General features: G+C 34.5%; 3 protein-coding genes across 3 annotated transcripts; 1 reads left to right on the plus strand and 2 right to left on the minus strand.

Annotated features, from left to right (window-relative positions):
• The first annotated feature begins 11,208 nt into the window (after positions 1–11,208).
• Positions 11,209–12,226, plus strand: LOC145129308 (uncharacterized). Its single transcript, XM_079064016.1, has 2 exons — positions 11,209–11,770; positions 11,844–12,226. Exons 1-2 carry the CDS (start codon positions 11,209–11,211, stop codon positions 12,224–12,226), a joined length of 945 nt encoding a protein of 314 aa, XP_078920142.1.
• Positions 12,227–15,377: 3,151 nt separating this feature from the next.
• On the minus strand, positions 15,378–16,680 carry LOC145129319 (uncharacterized). The gene is made up of 3 exons (XM_079064020.1): positions 16,528–16,680; positions 15,806–16,436; positions 15,378–15,730 (listed from the first exon to the last, which is right to left on the minus strand). The coding sequence occupies exons 1-3, from the start codon at positions 16,678–16,680 to the stop codon at positions 15,378–15,380; spliced, it is 1,137 nt and encodes a 378-aa protein (XP_078920146.1).
• A 1,536-nt stretch (positions 16,681–18,216) lies between these two features.
• On the minus strand, positions 18,217–18,783 carry LOC145129329 (uncharacterized). Its single transcript, XM_079064029.1, has 2 exons — positions 18,687–18,783; positions 18,217–18,602 (listed from the first exon to the last, which is right to left on the minus strand). The coding sequence occupies exons 1-2, from the start codon at positions 18,781–18,783 to the stop codon at positions 18,217–18,219; spliced, it is 483 nt and encodes a 160-aa protein (XP_078920155.1).
• Between the last annotated feature and the right edge of the window lie 4,380 nt (positions 18,784–23,163).

The raw sequence follows: 23,163 nt of genomic DNA on the forward strand, positions 1-23,163 counted from the left end.
GCAGTAGTTGTCTAGAACTAGGCATATAAGTTATAAAGGACCTGCTTCTTAATAATATACAACTTAGTTGCTTAGGAAGAAATATGTTTCTATAAACTACATATAACCCGGTTTTTGGAAAAGGAACCGGGTTCTATTTTATCTTATACGACCCCGTTTAAAACCGGGTTCTATTAGTGTTTTTAGATATGACCCGCCTGCATCAGACCCGGCTACAAAACCGGGTAATATAATGCATTTTAACCGGGTCTTTTAACTCATTTTGTAGTAGTGCGGTGTCCGTGCGATTTTGCTATATATCCTCAATCAAGGTTTTTTGGGAAAGGAGCTTAATGATAAAGTCACCAAGGAATTTTTGTGGGTGGTGGAGAACCTGGATCAATAGAATAGGTATTTGTCAATTTAATATTTATAATAAAATACTAATTTTTTTATGTTTAACTAATACTTTTTTCTTATAATATAGGTTCTCGTGGGGGAGTTATCTATGGAGTAAAACATACCCTAGATTGTCAGGTATGTTTAAGAAATTTGAGGATCATATGTCAAACAATCCAACAAAAGCGATTGTGTACACACTATCGGGTTTTGTAATTCCTTTGAAGGTATATTTAAGTAATTAAAAAAATATATTTAATAATTTAGCGGTTTCTATTTTTTTTTTAAATTTTAGTTAGTGCTAACACTTATAAATTAACGTATATTTATTACAAGATATGGATATGGGAGATGTTCCCAGTACTTCGGGGAAATGATGCGATACGACGCAATTATTTATAGCCTCGTATATTGCGCTGGTTTCATATTAGGAGGTTAACTTGGGCGAAAGTTTGCGATGTTTTCGATGTTGATCAGGACGAGGCGCATCAACCCAAAAAAAAAATGATTGCCTCAGATGCCAAGTCCTCTACTCCACATTCTTTGTCATATATTACTAGTCTGAATTGCGAATCGTCTGAAGTCCCTTCTTCTGTACGCTACAACTTTAGAAATGATGGAAGTAAATTTGTAAAAGCAGAATCTAGTATAATAAAATTTTTCAACTATTATTGATATATGAAATAATTTATGTAGGGGGCATTTTCGTCTCATCCATCCTGTGGAAACAGCCAATCTTCCAAGTCTACCGATGGAACTAATACGGTGGGAATTAACAAAAAAACCGCGCGAGAAATAATGGCAAGACTTCAATCTTTGGAGGAAGAAATCCGAAGATTAAAAAATAAAGGTGGAAGTCGCGACGGTGATGATTTGGAAGAAATTTTTAACGAAGCTTTTGAGGTATTACTATCAATTTAAATATATTTGATGTATTATTTAATTTTTTAACGAAGCTTTTTATTAATTATTTTTTGTTTAAATGTAGGGGAATGAGAATGTGGTTGGTAGTCTAGAGAAATCAAATCGAGTAAACGAGGATGAAGATGTTGATAATCCACCATTGTTTAATTCTAGAAAAGAAATAGAAATCGTGAAGGAGGTTATAATTTTTTTTTTGTATATTAAACTTTTTATTTTATTAAAGTATATTAAAAAAATTAATATTTTTTTTGTAGAAGAAGAAGAAGAAAAAGAAGGTTGTTGCTAGCGATATTGTGGATGCGGAAAATCATATACCCCGGCCTCCTGTTGTGAAAGAAAGTCGTCCGGTTAGGCAATTGAAACCTTCTCAATATCTTAGCTCCCCATACGTTTCGGTAAGTATGTTAAAAATCATAGTTACTATAATTTCATTACTATATGGATAGTTATTGACTACATATATAATGTAGGTTCAAAATGCCCCCCGATATCGTACAGGTGGGGTAATACACAACGAACCACAACCCCCCGTATTTGCCAGCGATCCCCCGACACTTTTATTGGAGCCGTATGTGAATCCGGGTTGTAACGCCCCTGCTCTATACATGGGAAACAAACCGGCGGTTTTTTTGAAACATCGGTTATACAATGAAAAAATGGAAGCAAAGTTTTGGGATCTGCTTTTTTATGCAAGTGAATTGAGATTTTTAGATGAATTGGTATGAAGACATTCATTTATATTTAAAATTTAAATAATTTAATAACCTACTTATGTTTAAATTAATTTTAAATGCAGCATGTTGATATATGGGGAAGGCTTTTGAATGAGCGGAGACCGAATGATGCTCGATGGACAATCATGCCATCGTCATTTTTTGGTGCATTTAAGATGTTCGAGTGGACAGGAAGTGCAATGGGAAATCTGTTTTATCTTATATGACTCGGTTTAAAACCGGGTTCTATTCGTGCTTTTACATATGACCCGCCTGCATCAGACCCGGCTGCAAAACCGGGTAATATAATGCATTTTAACCGGGTCTTTTAACTCATTTTGTAGTAGTGCGGTGTCCATGCGATTTTGCTATATATCCTCAATCAAGGTTTTTTGGGAAAGGAGCTTAATGATAAAGTCACCAATGAATTTTTGTGGGTGGTGGAGAACCTGGATCAATAGAATAGGTATTTGTCAATTTAATATTTATAATAAAATACTAATTTTTTTACGTTTAACTAATACTTTTTTCTTATAGTATAGGTTCTCGTGGGGGAGTTATCTATGGAGTAAAACATACCCTAGATTGTCGGGTATGTTTAAGAAATTTGAGGATCATATGTCAAACAATCCAACAAAAGTGATTGTGTACACACTATCGGGTTTTGTAATTCCTTTGAAGGTATATTTAAGTAATTAAAAAATATATTTAATAATTTATCGGTTTCTACTTTTTTTTTTTAAATTTTAGTTAGTGCTAACACTTATAAATTAACGTATATTTATTACAAGATATGGATATGGGAGATGTTTCCAGTACTTCGAGGAAATGATGCGATACGACGCAATTATTTATATCCTCGTATATTGCGCTGGTTTCATATTAGGAGGTTAACTTGGGCGAAAGTTTGCGATGTTTTCGATGTTGATCAGGACGAGGCGCATCAACCCAAAAAAAAGATGATTGCCTTAGATGCCGAGTCCTCTACTCCACATTATTTGTCATATATTACCAGTCTGAATTGCGAATCGTCTGAAGTCCCTTCTTCTGTACGCTACAACTTTAGAAATGATAGAAGTAAATTTGTAAAAGCAGAATCTAGTATAATAAAAATTTTCAACTATTATTGATATATGAAATAATTTATGTAGGGGGCATCTTCGTCTCATCCATCCTGTGGAAACAACCAATCTTCCAAGTCTACCGATGGAACTCATACGGTGGGAATTAACAAAAAAACCGCGCGAGAAATAATGGCAAGACTTCAATCTTTGGAGGAAGAAATCCGAAGATTAAAAAATAAAGGTGGAAGTCGCGACGGTGATGATTTGGAAGAAATTTTTAACGAAGCTTTTGAGGTATTACTATCAATTTAAATATATTTGATGTATTATTTAATTTTTTAACGAAGTTTTTTATTAATTATTTTTTGTTTAAATGTAGGTGAATGAGAATGTGGTTGGTAGTCTAGAGAAATCAAATCGAGTAAACGAGGATGAAGATGTTGATAATCCACCATTGTTTAATTCTAGAAAAGAAATAGAAATCGTGAAGGAGGTTATAATTTTTTTTTGTATATTAAACTTTTTATTTTATTAAAGTATATTAAAAAAATTAATATTTTTTTTGTAGAAGAAGAAGAAGAAAAAGAAGGTTGTTGCTAGCGATATTGTGGATGCGGAAAATCATATACCCCGGCCTCCTGTTGTGAAAGAAAGTCGTCCGGTTAGGCAATTGAAACCTTCTCAATATCTTAGCTCCCCATACGTTTCGGTAAGTATGCTAAAAATCATATTTACTATAATTTTATTACTATATGTATAGTTATTGACTACGTATATAATATAGGTTCAAAATGCCCCCCGATATCGTACAGGTGGGGTAATACAAAACGAACCACAACCCCCCGTATTTGTCAGCGATCCCCCGACACTTTTATTGGAGCCGTATGTGAATCCGGGTTGTAACGCCCCTGCTCTATACATGGGAAACAAACTGGCAGTTTTTTTGAAACATCGGTTATACAATGAAAAAATGGAAGCAAAGTTTTGGGATCCGCTTTTTTATGCAAGTGAATTGGGATTTTTAGATGAATTGGTATGAAGACATTCATTTATATTTAAAATTTAAATAATTTAATAACCTACTTATGTTTAAATTAATTTTAAATGCAGCATGTTGATATATGGGGAATGCTTTTGTATGAGCGGAGACCGAACGATGCTCGATGGACAATCATGCCATCGTCATTTTTTGGTGCATTTGAGATGTTCGAGTGGGTAGGAAGTGTAATGGGAAATCTGTTTGACCCATTGGATGGATGTAAATCTTGGCTAGAAGTTGACCGTGTAAGTAAAGAAAATATATATATATATATATATATATATATATATATATATATATATATATATATATATATATATATATATATATATATATATATATTATCAGTCACTTTAATTGTCATATTAAACTAATTAAACGATATAATTAATTGCAACGGTTGTGTGTTAAAACAGGTTTATTTTCCAATATGCATCAACCCACATCATTGGGTACTTGGCGAGTTGTGGATGGACACGCTGTCGTTGAATTTGTACGACAGCTTCCGATTATTTGGCAACTTGAAGATTATTGATTTTGTGCGGTTTGAAGAGCTTATGGACCGCATTCTGCTGGAAATTGGCTATTGGAACCACATGGGTTTGCCTGTTCAGAAAGCATCCATCACTGTTACGGATGTTACGGACGTGCCCCAACAAGAAGGGATGTTTGGAGAGTGCAGTGTATTTATGCTGATGTTCATGGAGCAGCTTGTTTCAGGTCGACCGATTGGTATATCGATGGCACCTGTTGTTGCTGCTACTCAGTTTCGCTATAGGATAGTTATGATATATCATGGATCTTCTATACAGGCGATTTTTAGTTAGTTCGAGTTGTATTTTTTTAGTGACATTCAATGTGTACTGTTTCATGACGATTGGTTAAGAAAATGTCCCCTAAGTATTAAACATAAACAAACTAGCAAAGGAATAGTACATATTATATAGATTAATCATAATAAACAAGCAAATATAAAACTTAATACATAGATAAACTCATAAATAATGCATAAACTTACTACTTAGTTAATCAATAATTATTAAATTCAAACATCTGGAAAATCATTTGGAAATTTTGTTTTTTCTTGAATCACCCAGTCGTAATTTTTTTGTATGTTTTTGAGATTTTTTTTCATTTTAACCTCTTCTTTGTTGGCGTAGTCAATTGCATCTCTTACCCAAACCCTTGCAGTTTTTATGTCGCGTTCATTGTCTTGAACCGATCTCATTTTAGACCAAATATCGGCTTGTAATTTATCCAACCGTTTCCTATCTTCTTCAACGCCTTTAATCTCGTTCTTGATCTCTTCTTCTTTTATTAACATTAGCAATCGCTTCTCTTGTGGCATCAACCACCATTTTTCTTCAGAGGTGGACATGATTGTATGTGTACGACGGTTATAGATTAACCAGTAATATATGATTTGTAAATCTCAGACGCATACATTTAAGTATCTATATATAAATTACAATTTAACTACTTTTTTATAGGCTTTGACTACTGTCAAATAGCTTTTGACTACTATTTTATGTGTTGTCATATCGTACCAAGACATTATTCTAATTTGACTATATTTTTATAGGATTTGACTACTCTGTACTAGCCATTGACTACCACCTCATGTGTAGTCTTATCGTACAGTGAAGATTCGACACATGATTGTTATTTGACTACTTTTTTATAGGTTTTGACTACTGTCTATTAGTGTTTGACTACTATTTTATTCGATTGACTAATTTTTATAGGTTTTGACTACTATCTTATAGCCGTTGACTATTATCTAATGTCATATTTAATGTAAATTTGTTATCAATTCAGAAATCAAAGAAACATTAAAAAAATTTGTAGTGTGAAAATGACAGAAAGATCGGAGGAGATGAAAAGGATCTTGGCAAAATTTAATTGGCCATCTACGTCCAACAATAAGCCTCCTTTGGAGTCAAATTCCAATAACGTTTCAACCAATCCCCCTCCCCACGTCGATCTTCCTATATTAGGGGAGAAGATGGATGAGGAAGTGAAAAAATTGTTGTTACAAAGAGAAGCTGATGTGGATAAGGCTTTTGAAGATTATCGTTTCCAACGAAACCTTCTAGACATCTACTGGGATGATATTGACCGTAAAAGGAATTGGATTATAAGAACTAGGGAAGAAATCCAATCTGCCGAGAGTTCGATCTGCTCTAGTGAACAAATTTTTTCGAAAACTAAAGAGTGAATTACAACTTCGTGAGTGCTATTTGGAGAAAAAAAAGAAGTCATTGCTATGAAAAAAGAGTATCCTTACGAGTTTCCGGTGTGGGAAGAAGATGAGTAGTATTTTAATAATTAGCTTGTTTTTTGTAGTTATTTTAAGGTATAATATATGTCTATGTATGTCTTTTATTTGTAATTTTTAGGTAATATATCTGTATCTTTGCTTTTTAGTAGTGGTTGGTTAGGAAAAAAAATCTGTAAGACTGTCACACCCCAAAACCGGAATGGCGGAAACGTTCTGGGGTGGAGGACGTCATGTCAAGTATCACAACATATGTAGTATAGTAATCAAAGTACAACAACCATTGCATTAATAGTAATAATTTTACATACGTTACATTTAACAACAATATCAAAAGTAGATATAGGAAATAACATAAGTTGCAGCTTGGTACTAGGCTGACTTCGCAAAAGCTCCCGGAGTGTACCTATCTACTGACGACCTGAGAATACAAGTTATTTTGAAAGAGAGTATCAACATTATAATGCTGGTGAGTTCATAAGTATTTTAATGACATTGGTGTAAATACATGTTTTCTTCAAATTAATCACATTAGATGACGGTGATTGAGTTTACAGAGAATTAGAATCCCTTCCAGGAAATCCTATATTTCCTAATAAAAGTAGTCTTCTACCAAGACCCGATTGTTTTATGTTTAAGGAGTATTTTCCCCAAAAGTAACTATCATTATCAAAATATAGTTTATACTTATAATAAATATGTGAGAAGGTCACAAGTAAAAGTAATAGGGAAAAATAATACTATTCTTCAGCAATGACGTTGCTGTTTATAAATAAATAAAATACAAACTCTAGGTAGTATTGAATGAACAATACGCCTCGGAGAGTCTAAATGAATGACATACAGACCCCAGGCGGTATTAAGTGAACAATACGCCTCGTAGAGTCAAAATGAATGAAATACAGACTCCAGGCGGTATTAAGTGAACAATACGCCTCGGAGAATCTAAAATAGCCTTTAATCCTAGGTAGGTTAGTTTAAAGGTTTAAAATGTGGCCTAGTGTATAACTAGGAAAATACGTTATGATGGTTTTATATCTAGAAAGTACCATGACGACACTTATTACCTTCAAGCCATGAATTATAAGGTAATTGTAAAGATACTTGTAACCATACTGATTGACGGATGTAAACACGACGACCTGCTGGCGTCGAAATGAATGTGACATTTGTCACCCCTTGGCATGGTCGGCCGGGACTGTAGCTAGCAGTCAGGATGTGGGATGGTCTGTCCTGTATAGATCAATACACACAATGCCCGCTCTCCCTCCAGGAGACTCTGGTTACCACTCGACAACGTGAAATCCGCGTCATGAGGATGTATCTCGTGTTTTGATTTCTATATAACTTTCTTTTCACTAAAAGTATGAGTTTTTAGAATATAGATATAACTAAGTTCTCCTTCATGAAAGTTATGGTTGGTTTCTAAACTATACCTATTATAGTTTACTTGAGAGGTTATCTAGGTACCTTTGCTACCCAAAGGTGTTGAACTGGAGTAAGAGTTTTAATATCTAACCAGATATACATAATATATAACTAGGACTTCAACGACACTCGGACAGATAACTGGATGCTCTAAGTCCACAACCAAACAAGGAACAGGAAATAAAGCGGGCTATCAGTCCTAAGTCCTTCAAACCCTACTTATATAACTATATCTATAGAGACATGAATCTAACAAGAGTATAAGTTTAAAAGACTTTGATAAAAGCTTAATAATTTAAAAGGGGATTTTTGTACTTTAAAAGAGATTTGAAAACAAGATTTGAAAACCTTTAGCTGAATAAAACAGTTTATCATGCAAAAATCTATTTGCCTGACGGTTATTAATCACATGTGATTGATATAATAACTTATCAGTTCAACTTGTATTCCCCCCCCCCATAAAAGCATTTAAAATCATTTAAAAGGTTGATTAAGGGGTATGAACTCACCTGTAGTGGGTGATTCGGATGAACGGATGGTATAGGATGCTAAGTGTTAAGTGAGGACTTGAACACACACGCAGATCCTATTTAACATGCAATGATACATTTTATGTATCTAATTAGTCATTTAATAACTAATTAAGCAAGTAAAGACACCCTAATACATGGAAACACTTTGCTACAAGTGCTAGGAGTACCAAGGGTTGCATTTAAAGAGAGTATGACCTCACATTGGAGTTTACTCCCCATATGGTAGCACCATATGGGTTTACGGTTCTTGGACCATTTCCCCCATGAGTTTACGGCCGTAAACTCATGGTAATGGTACCATTGGGTGTTTTAAGGTCTTATACCACACAAGGAAGTAAGCTAGACTCGAATCCAAGGCTTAGGAAGTGACTAGGGCTCGAAATGGCCTTTCTTTGGAGTTTACGGTCCTTGGACCACTCCTTGGGAGTTTACGGTCGTAAACACATGTGTTTACTGTCGTAAACCCATGAGTTTACGGCCGTAAACTCATGGTTACCCAACCATTTCGTGTTTTGGTGTCTCTAACTCATGCATGCAAGGTTCTAGTCCTTTATCAAGCCATAGAAGGTGTTAGGGGCACCTAAACCCCACTTGAAGGTGTTTACGGTCCAAGGAGATCTTCTTGAACCGTAAACACATATGTTCTTGGGGATTTTGATGTTCTTCAAGGGTTTAACATGTATTCTAAGCAAACAACTAGTTAGGAGGAGTGTACTTACTTATAGGAGGCTGAGTGTACTTACTTATAGGAGTGTTTAAGGGCCAAAAACACTAGTGTGTGTTCTTGGTGTTCTTGGTGTTTTGAAGAACACTTGAAGATCTAAGAAAAGAGGAGATTTCCATGGATGAAATCGAGTATAAACACTAGATAAAGTGTTATATGAACGAATCAAGGAAGGAAATACTTACATTTTTGGAGGATTGGAAGAAATGTGATATGATACTGGAGAGAGAATCTTGGTGTTCTTGAGTTAGGAAGTGAAAAATGAAGAATGAAGGGTAAACTCATGCTATATGCATGAGTCCATGGTCAAAGGGAGTTTACGGCCCAAACTCCCTTGTTTGGCCGTAAACACCTAGTCAAGGTGTTAATCGTTTATTTGTTTCACAACACTCCTAACGGGTACTTCCATTTATTTGTTCGTTTGACGAAAAATTAAAATAAAATATCCAAACGGACTTAAAACCGGCCAAAAATGTACTGAGATGAATTTGACCATTATTTGATGTGCTTGACTGCGGAGTTTATACAACTGAAAATTTCGGGTTGTCACAAAGACTATTTGGTTTACCTATTATTAATTAATCTAATTATGTTAATGTCAAATAATTGTACTATATTCGCCCAATAAGATTCTTTAATTGTCTATATAACAATTCTGTTATATGACATTATTATGTATCATAAAAGATGGATCCTAATTTACTACTAAGCAGACCAAAAAAGATGTAAAATTCAAAATGATACAAGTGAAACAACATGTGAAGCACTTTCATAGAATTCATAGCGAGATCATGTTTGTTTTATCTGAAGAAATAAATATATGATATTCCAGAAAAACAACATATGATATTCTAGAAATCATGTTTGTTTTATCTGTTACAACTTGTACAAAACAACATAAAAAGGACAGCACAACAAGTTACCATAGATGGAAACATAAACCATTACAAACAATAACATACATTACATTTAACATTTTACAACTTGTAGACAACGACACAAAAAAAGAAAATCCAACTACAAAGTAACGCTATCTTCAAGTGCAGTATTTTACTTTGAAGCTTCTTCTTCGATCGAGCTAAGTTAGAAATTATCAATGAATTATTGTCTTTTGCATCATCCACCCAACAAATAAACCCAGGTGGCTGATAAAAAAATATCCAAAAAAATTATGTATATTATGTAAATATTCACTAAAAAATTATAATATAAATAATTATAGGACAACCCAAATACCTCTTTAGGACAAGCGTAAAATAACCGTCCAGGGTTGTTGGTAGTTCTTGAGGTCCTTATAATACCTTCAGCCCCACAATTGAAAATTGTCATTTCTTTGGTTTATGAAGTGTAAATTTTTATTGGTTTATTGGTGTTGACAGGTAAATATATCTTCAATTATATACTGCCATTAGAGTACTATTTTATAAGTATTGACTACTGTCTACTAGCATTTGACTACTAGTTTATGTGTTGTCTTATCGTATAGTGAATTTCGGAAAATATGATTGTAATTTGAGTACTGTGTAATACGTATTGACTACTGTCTACTAGCATTTGACTACTAGTTTATGTGTTGTCTTATCGTACAGTGAATTTCAGACACATGATTGTAATTTGACTACTATTTTATAAGTATTGACCTACTGGCATTTAACATTATTTGACTATTGTTTTACATACTTTGACTACTTTCTACCTTGCATAATGTATTCTTATTTCGAAATGACTACTCTAAAAACGAATAATTACCCTTGCATTCAATTTGAAATGAAATCCATTTATAGTTGACACCTTATTCATTGAACATACCAATTGGCAAAATGAGTGGATTCAATGAGGTATACACAAAAAGTTTTTCGAACCTACCAATATTCTTTCATAATCTTGAAAGAACAAATCGTAACTCTTTCACAATCATTAAGAAAGATATGAGAGACCGGTTTCAATTTTGTTTTGTCGCATTGGGATGCATGGTATGTCCTTCTATACAGTAAGTATTTTTTATATTTCAAGTTCATATTTGCCTTATGTTGGTATCGTTTCTTACAGATTACTACCTTTGTCACATCCATGATACCAACAATATTTGTTGGTCATGTACCCCTTATTGGGGCGAACATAACGACAATGTATGTTGCTCTTGCTTTGGATGGTAATCATGAACCCCTGATCATAGCATTCGCTTTGGGAAGCATAGACTGTAACGAGGCTTGGATTTGGTTCATGACAAGGTTAAAAGAATGCTTAGGTGACACTATTGAAGTTGGTTTCATAAGCCATATGTCTGATTCCATAGACTACGCCATTCAGCGGGTATACCCAGATTCATATCATGGCTATTGTTGTAAAAATATAGCCGATAAAGTTAGGGCTTCCACAGGAAGTACCGTTGAGGAACAATTGTTCTGGAAGACATGCAAAACTTATAGTGTGTCTGAATTTTATGTTTGTTTGAACAAATTAACAAATGAGGTTAATGGGAATGATCTTCGCTGGCTTGAAAATATTGCAATTGCAAAATGGGCTCGAGCCTTTTTTCCTAAAGTTCGTTTCAATGTGAAATATATCAGCATTCCGATTGGATTGAATTGGCTAACAACAAACACGCACGAGTTACCAATAACGTCAATCATTGAAGTGGTCCATCAGTCGATACAAACAGTGTACGACTATCGAGCTGCATTTGGAGGTAATAAATATTTGTTATTTAACTTTTACCTTAATATACCCCCTATCTGATTGTCACTCAAATAATTTCACAGAGGGAATGCGTGGTCATCTTACCCCTTATGCACAACACGTGCTTGAAAGAAGAATGAACCAGTCTAATGGTTATGAGTTTACACAAATTGGTAGTGACAAATCTGAAGTGAGTTTAAATTTAACCATAGAAACGGTACAAGTTGAACGTGGTATTTGTACTTGCGGCAAATGGCAAAAATGCGGCATACCCTGTGAACATGGTATAGCATCGCTAAGAAGGCTTACAGTTGAAGAAATACAACAATTAGTAAATTATAAGTTGACTTCTGCGATGTATCGAAATGCATTCCAAGCTGAGGCGGTTAATCCTATTCCAATCCTTCTGCATTGGGAAATACCAGTTGAAAATATGGTCGTCTTACCACCATTTGCACGTTACTAATATGTTAAGTCATCTTTATTATTAATGTTATGTTTATTTGTAATTCTAATTTCCTTTCAGTTTTTATGTTATCTTTATTATTAATGTTATGTTTATTTTGTAATTTAAATTGAATACTATCTACTAGCATTTGACTACTATTTTATGTCTAGTCTTATCGTACAGTGAATTTCGGACACATCATTGTAATTTGACTACTATGTTACAACCATTGACTACTATCTACTAGCATTTGACTACCACTAATGTGTTATAGCCATTGACTACTGTTTACTAGCATTTGACTACTACTTTATTCCTTTTAATAGCTTTTGAAGTCATTTATGGAAAGACTTATCACTAAAGATGAGTTTCTCATACAATGACCATGAAGAAAGCTTTACCAACTTGCCTGTTTACCTCCACAACATTCATCGTACAAATCCCCATAGTTACACTTTCATCAAAACCGATGTTTTGGATCGGTTTGAACTATGTTTTGTCGCTATTGGATGTGTGGTAATGTACTTTCGATTTGTTTATTTTTTGAGCTAAAAAGATTAAAATTAGTTTGAAAACTAATAATTTTGTTGTACTAACTATGAAATAGATCAACATATTCTTTGGATGCATGCTTCCGGTCATCTTCATAGGCAGTGTTCGTATTCGAGGAGAATATCTTAATTCAATGTTCGTAGCAGTTGCTATGGATGGAAACAACAACACTACGCTAATAGCATTTGGTATCGGGGTGGCAAATAATGTTAACTCCTGCACTTGGTTCCTTATGAGGTTGAAGGATGCTATCGGAGAGGGTAGGGAAGTTGCGTTCATAACCAATATGGACGATACCATTTCTTCTTTTGTGGGTCAGGTATTCCCTGAGGCTTATCATGGTTATTCGTCTAAGAGTGTTTTGATTTACTGTAGCTTAAGAATTGGTCAAAGCACAAATTTAGACTACTTGTTCTTCCGTGCATGCAAAGCATATACCACGCAAGATTTTGAAAAATCATTTTCTAAGTTAAGTCATGTTGCACGTGAGGTTCTTGCCAACATCGGAAAAATGAAATGGGCACGGACGTATTTCCCGAATATACGTTGGAATGTACTAAACATTAATATTCCATAATTCCTATTGATGTTGTCGGTTAGTCAACACATTGTACCGATAATAACGCTAATTGATGCAATTGTTCAGTACATCCAACAGACGTTTGCAGAACGCAGTGTCGTGGGAGGTATTTAGAAAGTTTTTATAAACCATTAAAATATCCATAATTGACTATCCTTTTACTTTTCAGGGATGTTGAACACCACATTCACCCTTTACGCAGAGATGGTCCTTCACAGGAGGATGCAAAAGTCTCTACAATGGAAAGCAACTAAAATTCCACCTGAGATCCCGTCTCCGTTCCCCTCTGATATTTTCCAAGTATTTGATCTACAAATAACGTGTGTTGTAGATCTTAATCGACACACATGTTCTTGTGGGAAATGGCGAGTGTGGGTATAACATGTAGTCATGCTATTGCTGCAGCACGTTATACAAAAAACACGGAATTAATCGATATGGTTCAAATATATTATCTTGCTGATGTGTTTCGAACTGCATACCAGACTAGAAATGTGAACGTTGTTCCCCCTGCATCAGAATGGGAAATACCAGAGCCGTTGATGGTCATTTTAATCCCTATGTAGTCCTATTTACTATTATTTGCTAATAGTTTTCTATTTAAATCGATGTGGAGTAACCTCAGATTGTGGTTTTAATAAATGATGCAAGCTTATAATATTCGATGTGGAATAACATGAGATTTTGGTAATGAACATTTCCATTTTACAAAACCATACTGTTTATATTACATTAGGTGGTATGAATCAAAAAGTATTTACTAAACATTAGGTGGTAAAATTCAAAGAAATTACATTGCAACATTTACTCATCTTTAATCGTTTCAAATATCATCTACAATATATACTAACAGTAAAATTAAAACAATATATTTATGTAAGTTATACTACAATTTGACTACTACTTCACATTATTTCACAATGGTTTCCAAAATTTTGACTACAACTTTCTAGAGTGAATAATGTTTTGTCATTTTGAACAGTAAAATTGTCCTTTCAAACATTACTTCTATGTTGGTCTCACCCTATTAATATGCAACTAATATACATCTTAAACGTGATACATTACAACATTCAAAAATTTAGAATGAATTCATCTAAGTTCGGTGTTTGGCATTGTGAAGAAGAAGATTGTTATGTTTGTTCCGATAACAACCCAATTCCGGAAGGCCCAGATTTCCCACTCCCAGATAACATGCCTGACGACATTTTCCAAGCTATGAAGGCAGTTGAAGAAGCCAACGAAAGGGACTCTCAAATCAGTCGCACACTCAACCAACGTGCAAACGACGTAGCAGATCAAGTAATTGAAAAAGAAAAATGGATTGCTGAAACTACAAAAAAAAAATCAAAGAGGCTAAGAAATGGATTAGAGAGGCAAATAGGGAGTTTAATATGCTTCAAGCTGAACGGGACCGTCTAACAGATGTTGTTAGAATTAGAGGGGATTTTATCGATCGTGAACAAAATTTGTATCCCAAACAGTTTCCTAATCTGTGGAAACCAATTTAATTTTGTTGTGTTTATTATGTAGGAACTTATGTTATTTTATTGTAAGCTAAAAATAGCAACTTATGTTATTTTCTGTCGTTTTTAACAGCACGAAGCATACTTTGGAGGGTAAAACCAATGATATAACGATATCATATTTGAAATCCGGATATTTTTAGACGAAGAACTATGTAAAAACAATGTAACCAACATATAAAACATGAAAATCAAACTAAAAAACATAATTTTATCGTAAGTTAAAAATGGCAACTTATGTTATTTTACGTGGTTTTTAACAGTACGAACAAATGGAAAATATATTACAAAGACAATGGCAAATACATTACAAACATAATATATTTCAAATATATTACAAACACAATATCAAATATATTACAAACCTAATATATTAAAAATATATTACAAACCTAATATATTAAAAATATATTACATAGTCAACGACAAATATATTACATGCATCAATATTTAAAGGGAATAAATTTTACATCGATAATAAAACAGCCATCAAAGGGTCTGGTATTTCCCATTAAGATGGTGGGGGAAGTGGGTGAACGGTTTGTGTCTGGTAGACGAGCTGAAATACATCAGCATGGTAATATACTTGAACCAAATTAACAATTTCATGCATGTTTGAATCACGTGCTGCTGCGATGGCATGACCACATGCTATACCGAGACCGCTCCATTTTCCACATGAACAAGTACGACCGTTAAGGTCTACAACACAAGTTGTTTTAAAATCAAATACTTCATACACATATGTCGGCATGTGAGACGAGATATGTTGGGGGATCTGTCTTGCTTGCCAACGAACAGACTTTTGCATCCTTCTTTGAACCACCAGTTGAGCATACAGTGTTAGTACACCAGTCAAACTCCCTGAAAAATAAATATGGTTAGAAAAGGTTGTTGTACAACCTATTTAATTCTTTTATATTGCACCCGAAAATATACCTGCCATTATACTTCGTTCAACAAATGTATTTTGCATGTACCCACGAATTCCCTCGATAAGCGCTATTATCGGTACATTACGATGATTGAGCGATACTACTGCAAAATATTGAGGAACTTCCATGTTGAGTACATTCGAACGGATGTTAGGGAAATAGGCTCTTGCCCATTTCGGATAATCGATATTAGTAAGCACTTCACGAGCATCAATGTGTAGCCTAGAAAAATTTTGTTCAAAAGTCTCCATAGTGTACGATTTTAATGTTATCCAGATCAAAGTTTCCATTGATCTTCCAGAGCCTACTCTTGTGCGTAAATATTTGTGGATGCTCTTACAAGTGTAACCATGATAAGAATCAGTGAAAACATTATCTACGCAAGAGCGAACAACATCGTACATATTGGATATGAACGCTACTTCCTTACCCTCCCCGAGACATTCTTTTAACCTCATTAGGAACCACGTACAAGTTACCACATTATTTTCAACTGCCATAACAAATGCTATAGGGATAGTCAGATTGTTCCCATCTTTAGAAACCGCTACAAACATTATTTTTAGGTAGTCCCCTCTAAGACGGACACTACCTATGTAGAGGACAGGCAAGAAACAATTTACGAATGCATGGACCTGTAGTTTTTAAGATATGCAAGCAATTAGTTTAAATGTACCAATATTAACAAATGTAAAGCAACAAAAGAAATTTGGAAAAGATATATACCACCCATCCAATAGCCAGAAAACAAGATTGGAAACAATCCATCAAATCCATTTTGATGTGAGTGTGAGTATGCGGGTTGGTTTGCCTTAGGTTATAAAGGTAAACAGGCAAGTTGTTAAAACTTTCTTCATGGTCACTGTCAGAGAAACTCATTTCGAATCACTTGTAAGAGACAATTACCAATTACTTAGTTTGCCTAAGGTTGTGGAGGTAAGGCCATTACCACATGCGGACACATATGTAAATAGGAGCTGTAAATGCAAGGTCCATAATGTATTGTCTTTTCGAACAGTATATTTGTCGCTTCAAACAGTATCTCTGTGTAAGGTATCTGACAATTGGATACTCTTTGACATTATATGACTACGGTTTCATAGACTTTGACTACTGCTTCGTAGCCTGCAAAATGTATTGTCTTTTCGAACAATATATTTGTCGTTTCAAACAGTATCCGTGTAAGGTATCTGATAATTGGACTACTATTTCACATTATTTGTCTACGGTTTCATAGACTTTGACTACTGCTTTGTAGCCTGCAAAAATGGAACTTGTCTTTTCGAATATTTGTCGTTTCAAACAGTATCTCCATGTAACAAACCAATTGGACTACTATTTCACATTATTTGTCTACGGTTTCATAGACTTTGACTACTGCTACGTAGCCTGCATAATGTATTGTCTTTTCGAACAGTATACTTGTCGTTTCAAACAGTATCAAACATTACTTATGGGAATCCACCTAATTGTATGCCAGTATTTTTTCTTATTTAAGTACTATAAAATTAAAACAAACTAACAAACAAATTAAAAAAATGGCCTCCAATGAAGCAACTTCGTCCAACGCAGCTGCTCCGTCGAATACTCCACATCCATGGACGATAAGAGAGGTAATGGTGGTAACACGATGTTGGATGAACATTTACGATGATGTAACCATGGTTAACCATGATTGCTTTGAAGGTGATGAATGGACCCGTATAACAGCTATGTTTAACCTCTCGTTGGGAGAAGGAAAACACCGAACACAAGAAGATATTGTTGGTAAGTGGATGAATTTAAAGGAAAAAATCACATGGTTCAATCGATGGTATCATCATCTTAAAAACATGTATCGTTATCCAAACAACGACGAAGATCTTTTGGAAATGGTTAAAGATCATTACATTTTGGAGCACGAGGGAAGTGACTTCGAGTATGAGGATGCATGGATTCTAGTTAAAAATAACAAATATTTCATGTAGAAGACATTTTTATGTGAAATGTCTTATGTAATGTTTCGTACGGGTGTATCTCTTTTCTAATAATGTTTTATGTTTGTGTTTTATTTTTCATGGAATAAAGTAGATTTAATTAATAATCTCAGAAGTGCAGTTTAATACAAGCAATACAAATTACAAATACGGGAATTCATTACTTTCCTACATTAATCTAAGGACAATTTAAATCAAATGTGCTGTTCAAATCAAAAGTAGGGTACCCACTTTCGTTCTGTGACTCGCTTCCGGATGCAAATTCATCAGTCATTATGCCCTTTTGTGTAGATTTTTTCCTCCCCCCAGATCCGCTCCCCGATCCCCTACCCTTACAATCGTTCCTTGTGTGTCCAAATTGACCGCATGTAGAACATTCTTGTCGTATGGGACGCTCACCTTGCGACGGAATACGGCTAGTGTTTCTTGGCCTACCCGGCTAACGTCTCTCCATTATGGGTGGCTTCACGGTCATCAAATCATCCGGGATCTCCCACTCAGATGGACTTGGTAAGGGGTTCATAGACTCCTCGTAAGTTTTCCTCAGTGTCTCTGTAAAGTAAGCTTTTAAAGCAAATTCCGAACAATCTTCATAACGGCTCATTGTTAGCACTTTTATGACATGGCCACAAGGTAAGCCATCTATTTGCCACCGCCTACATGTACAGGTTCTTTGTTGGAAATCAACAATGACACTTTTGTGAGTAGAGCTTTTCACTTCAAATATGCTATTTGAGATAGGGTACACCATCCACTTATTACAAGCATTCTTATTAGCTTGTATAATCGTTTCAGCCCATGGGGTGAGTGTTATTTTTGTTTCAGCTAAAAAAATAGACATAATTTCATAATATCATAAGAGTAGTAAAAATAACATTTGAAGTACTATTATATATAAAATACTAGTACTTGCAACATTACATTTCTGAAAACTCCATTGTTGCATTGTTGCACGAAAATACTTAATCAACATCAATATTAGCATCTTTCTTGCAAATCTTGACATTGAATTTATCGACTCCGCACTATTTGATGTCATAAGAAAATACCGATTCCCAGGAAAATGTGCCCTGGCTCATCTTTCTGGATTGATGTTTTTTAGGTATTCCCATACACGATTATTTACATTTTTTATTTTTTTCATCCCATTATCGAATCGTTTAATAGTATACGCTTTGTATGTCTCCCAATATAATGCGTGTATTGTATCGCTGCTTCCAAATTTTGCTGAAGTGTTGAAATACAAATGGATACCACATATTCCATGATGGGCGTGAGGAAATATATTTGCAATTGTCATCGCTATGGATGGAGCACTATCAGATATGATTGTAAGGTCTTCCAGGTTGCCTATACATTCACGTAGTTTTCGAAGGAACCAGGACCACGTCTCGGTACATTCACTTTTGCATATGGCATAAGCAACAGGCATGATTTGGTTTTGACCGTCCATTGTCACTGCGAGCAACATTGTACCTTTGAATTCACCCTTTAGGTGACCACCATCAATTATTAGGGTCGGCCTACAATATTTTATGAACGCTCGTACCTACAATTATTTTTGATTGTATTAACAAATACCAATTAGGATTCATATGTTATATTTTTTATAAAAATTATCACTGCTTACCGAGCAACCCAGCGCGATAAACACGAACTCAAACCGATCATCATCGTCTGTTCTTATCTAAGTAACAGTTCCTGGATTGTGCTTCACCAAGTTGTGCAGATACGCTGGTAGTTTGGTGAATGAATCCTCTTTGGTACCTCTTAACATCAACAACGCATATTGTTTTGCCCGCCATGCCTGTTGGTATGAGATATTGATTGGAAATTTCGAATTGATGTCCCTCACAATTTCATTACCCCGATAAACTCTATTATAATCTCCGGCCAATACTTCAGCGATAAAGTGCCCGAGTACCTTTTTCTTTCATTGTCGATGATTAGACTCCAAGTTTGTTGCACAACAAGTGTGTTGGTCAACAACTTTTGTGACTTGGAAAGCAGTAGTCGATTTTATTCCCCTTGCCCTAACCATCCAAGAACAATTTTCTACCAAACAAACCACCTCGAACCTCTCTTTTCTCGATCTGGTAGTCTTATACTGCTTACCTTGTTCCATGCATTGTCTTCCAATTGCAAGCTTGAGCAACTCTTTGTCATCAAAAATGTCTAGAACCTTAATCTCTTCATTTATATCCACCCTCTGACATGGATTGTTCACATCATCATTTACAGGACACGAAGGCAATGGGGGCATACCATGAAACATTGTATCTGAATAAATAAGCTTAGGTTCGTCATCAAATTCTTCTCCGTTAGAATCACTCTCTAGGCCGGATATATCCAACTTGTCACAATCCGCAAACTCGCCATATCCTTTTAGTTCACCATCATGCAAAAATGGAACTTCTTGTTTTGCAGATTCATTTCCAACCTTATCCACCACATCTAGTGCTTTTTTTTGGTCAAAGTAATGATTTACACCAACATCATTAACATATGTACCAACATCATTATCACCGATATACTTATAATTCTCCGGTGTAACATACATAATCGATTTTGGCACTACATGCACTACATTTACATTTTCAGCGACACTATGATATTGACTTTTACTTGGAATTTTAAAATTACCTATTGGGTTGTTGCTCCCTTTTCCACTTGATAAATTAGCTGCAGATGCCTTTCCTCTATCATCCACTTCGTTACGCGATACGCCTTCTTCAACCACCACATAGACAGACACAGATTTATCTCCAACGGTATTTATTAACTTGATCAGCTTTCTAATATCACGATCATCAACAATACCACAATAATAGAGTTTTTATGGATGTTGATAAGCCAGACTGACTTTTGATTCTTCGGGAATACCCATCTTGCACTTGACTAAATGAACAAATTCGGTTTACGTGGTGATCTCGTAAAATTCAACACCAAAATAAAACATTCTCGGATTGTATTCGAGTGGCCAAACATATGATAATTGGGAATTAACAAACTCCCATCTTCCATCCGTAATGAGCAATACGAAATACTCATTGCAACTCATTATGTTAATTTTGAGAATAAAGAAACTAGAGAGAAGTGCAGTTTTCAAAATACGAAATAATTTCAAAAATATGAAATAGTTAATATATATAGGGTAGGTTCAAAATAGTAATCCACTCTGACAAAAAAGTAGTCAAGTTTAACAAAACAGTAGTCCACTCTGACAAAAAAGTAGTCAAGTTTTACAAAACAGTAGTCCACTCTGACAAAAAAGTAGTAAAGTTTAGCAAAACAAGTTTTTATATTTTACAAAAAATATTTTTTAACAAAATAATTGTGAAAAAACAACTCTACATTTTATAAACAATATAATTGTTAAAATAATTCTACATCTTATAAACAATTTTTTTAATACTCTATATCACAAAAACAATCCGTTTTTTTAAAGTCTAATGTTTTGAATTCTTAAAAATTTTTAACAAAATAATTGTTAAAATAATTCTACATTTTATAAAAAAAAATTAAAAAAAAAAAATTAAAACCGTAGGTTTTTTCTCAAAACAGTAGACGAAACCCCAAAAACAGTAGACTAAAAAAAACCGTATTTTCTCCCAAAACCGCAGGCTACGGTTTGGGATACCGTAGCTTACAAATGAAAAAAAAAATTATACAAAACACGAAACAGTAGACAATATGGCGAAACAGTAGACGATTTTAGAAACCTATGGTTTCGTGGGCTATAATTGGGCATTTACTAATTTTTGGCTAAAAATTGCTAATAACTTCCCTAATTTGGCTAGTTTAGTAATTGCCCCATAATGAAAAACCTCTTCTTGATGTATGCTCTTGCAGAACCCTTTGTTTTAAGGGTATGTGCGTTTTTTAGTACAGACATTACTGTTTTTCTTCACATTAACGTTTTTTAGTACAAACATTAATGTTTTTCTTCTGATCTCTTGTCACTCACTTTTAAACAAAAAAAACTCTCTCCTTTACCTAAGAAAACGCATATGTTTTCTTCACAAGAAACCGCCACCCTCCTCTTCTTCTTCAGAGATCTCTTCTCCACGTCGACGTCGGCGACCTTCTGCTTACCTTGCCGTTGCTTCCTACTTACCTCGCCGCCAGCCTTTAGCCTCGACGCCACCTTTCACAGCCTGTTATTGACGTCAAAATCATATTTGAACAAACACTTTTGTTATCGTTCCTTATTAGTTGAATTTTGTTTCTAGTATGGTTATATGGTTGCTGAAATTAGTTTTTTTTCTATGGTTGCTGAAATTTGTTTTGATTGTTGTTAGTGGTTTTTTTTTTTTTATTATTTTTTTTTGCTGAAATGTGTATGCTAGGTCAAATCTTATAAGGATATTCTTGCTTAAATTTGATTTGTGTATGATTTTTTGTTATTACAAATGCAAGAGAAACAATAATGGTCCAATGAACATCTATAATGCTTATTGGAAACTTGCATTCTGAAATCTGATTTATGTTGTTTATTAACAAATGTTGACAGATGAACAGGTTGATAATTGATCACAATAAAAAGAAACTTCTCGCAGCTTATATGTTAACTTTTTTTGGGGGAAGAGAGGTGTAAAACGAATGCGCGACAATGTATCAAAATTTTCTAGACTAGGACTATCGGTACAAGTTTATTTGTACTTAAATCGTATATCGTAACAACTATTGTTGATTAAAAAAAAATTCCACCTGACCGTACCAAGTATATTTTTTGTTTTGAACAACAAAAAATTCAAATAAAACTACTAGCAATAAGCTAGAAAAAAATTACAAAGTGTTATGGAGCATTGGGTTTTGTATCCACAAAGTCCACGTAATTCAGTTTTTACTATTTATAATATTAAACCAATTAAAAGAAATAATAATGATACTTTCAAATAAATTGTTCCTATCCTTTGATACAATCAACTAGGTACCCTCCTGTGTTCTTCGAGTGAACACTAACTCCAGCAACAGAAGAGAAGAAGAATAGATAAACCCAATCTGTTGATTGGTGATTTCATTCACACTTAAATATTTGTAAATTAAGTTTATCAAATCCTAAAACAATGCCTATTAATACGAAAGTAATGCTAATCTGCAAACAAAACCAAACAAACTAAATACTACTTTAAATCCCAACCAATCTGATCTGCAACCAAAGTCGCTAGACTTTATCCATCACGTAATCTTGCTGCCATGCTGGAACAACGGATACTCTTCCCGAACGTCTTGGCCCTTCCACTGTTGGCCGTGTAACATTCCCTTCTTCTTCAAAGAGCACCTTGTCCTCAAGGTGATAATCAGGGTAAACTAGCTTGAACTCACGCAGGCCTTCCCAATTTGCATTATCCGGTGAGCTTATTAGTCTACTGTACCAGAACCT

This window comes from Lactuca virosa, chromosome 1, assembly GCF_052849685.1.
Source record: "Lactuca virosa cultivar CGN04683 chromosome 1, Lactuca_virosa_CGN04683_v6, whole genome shotgun sequence".
NCBI lineage: Eukaryota > Viridiplantae > Streptophyta > Magnoliopsida > Asterales > Asteraceae > Lactuca > Lactuca virosa.

What these genes read in the sequence shown, in the direction of transcription:
- LOC145129329 (XM_079064029.1), bottom strand. Translation starts at nt 18,783, where the DNA reads ATGTCAAGATTTGCAAGAAAGATGCTAATATTGATGTTGATTAAGTAT. An exon ending in TCAGAAATGTAATGTTGCAA is followed by an intron (nt 18,603 to 18,686) that starts GTACTAGTATTT and finishes CTATTTTTTTAG; the next exon opens with CTGAAACAAAAATAACACTC.
- LOC145129319 (XM_079064020.1), bottom strand. Translation starts at nt 16,680, where the DNA reads ATGAGTTTCTCTGACAGTGACCATGAAGAAAGTTTTAACAACTTGCCT. An exon ending in TTCTGGCTATTGGATGGGTG is followed by an intron (nt 16,437 to 16,527) that starts GTATATATCTTT and finishes TAAAAACTACAG; the next exon opens with GTCCATGCATTCGTAAATTG. An exon ending in TGAACGAAGTATAATGGCAG is followed by an intron (nt 15,731 to 15,805) that starts GTATATTTTCGG and finishes TTTATTTTTCAG; the next exon opens with GGAGTTTGACTGGTGTACTA.
- LOC145129308 (XM_079064016.1), top strand. Translation starts at nt 11,209, where the DNA reads ATGTATGTTGCTCTTGCTTTGGATGGTAATCATGAACCCCTGATCATA. An exon ending in CTATCGAGCTGCATTTGGAG is followed by an intron (nt 11,771 to 11,843) that starts GTAATAAATATT and finishes ATAATTTCACAG; the next exon opens with AGGGAATGCGTGGTCATCTT.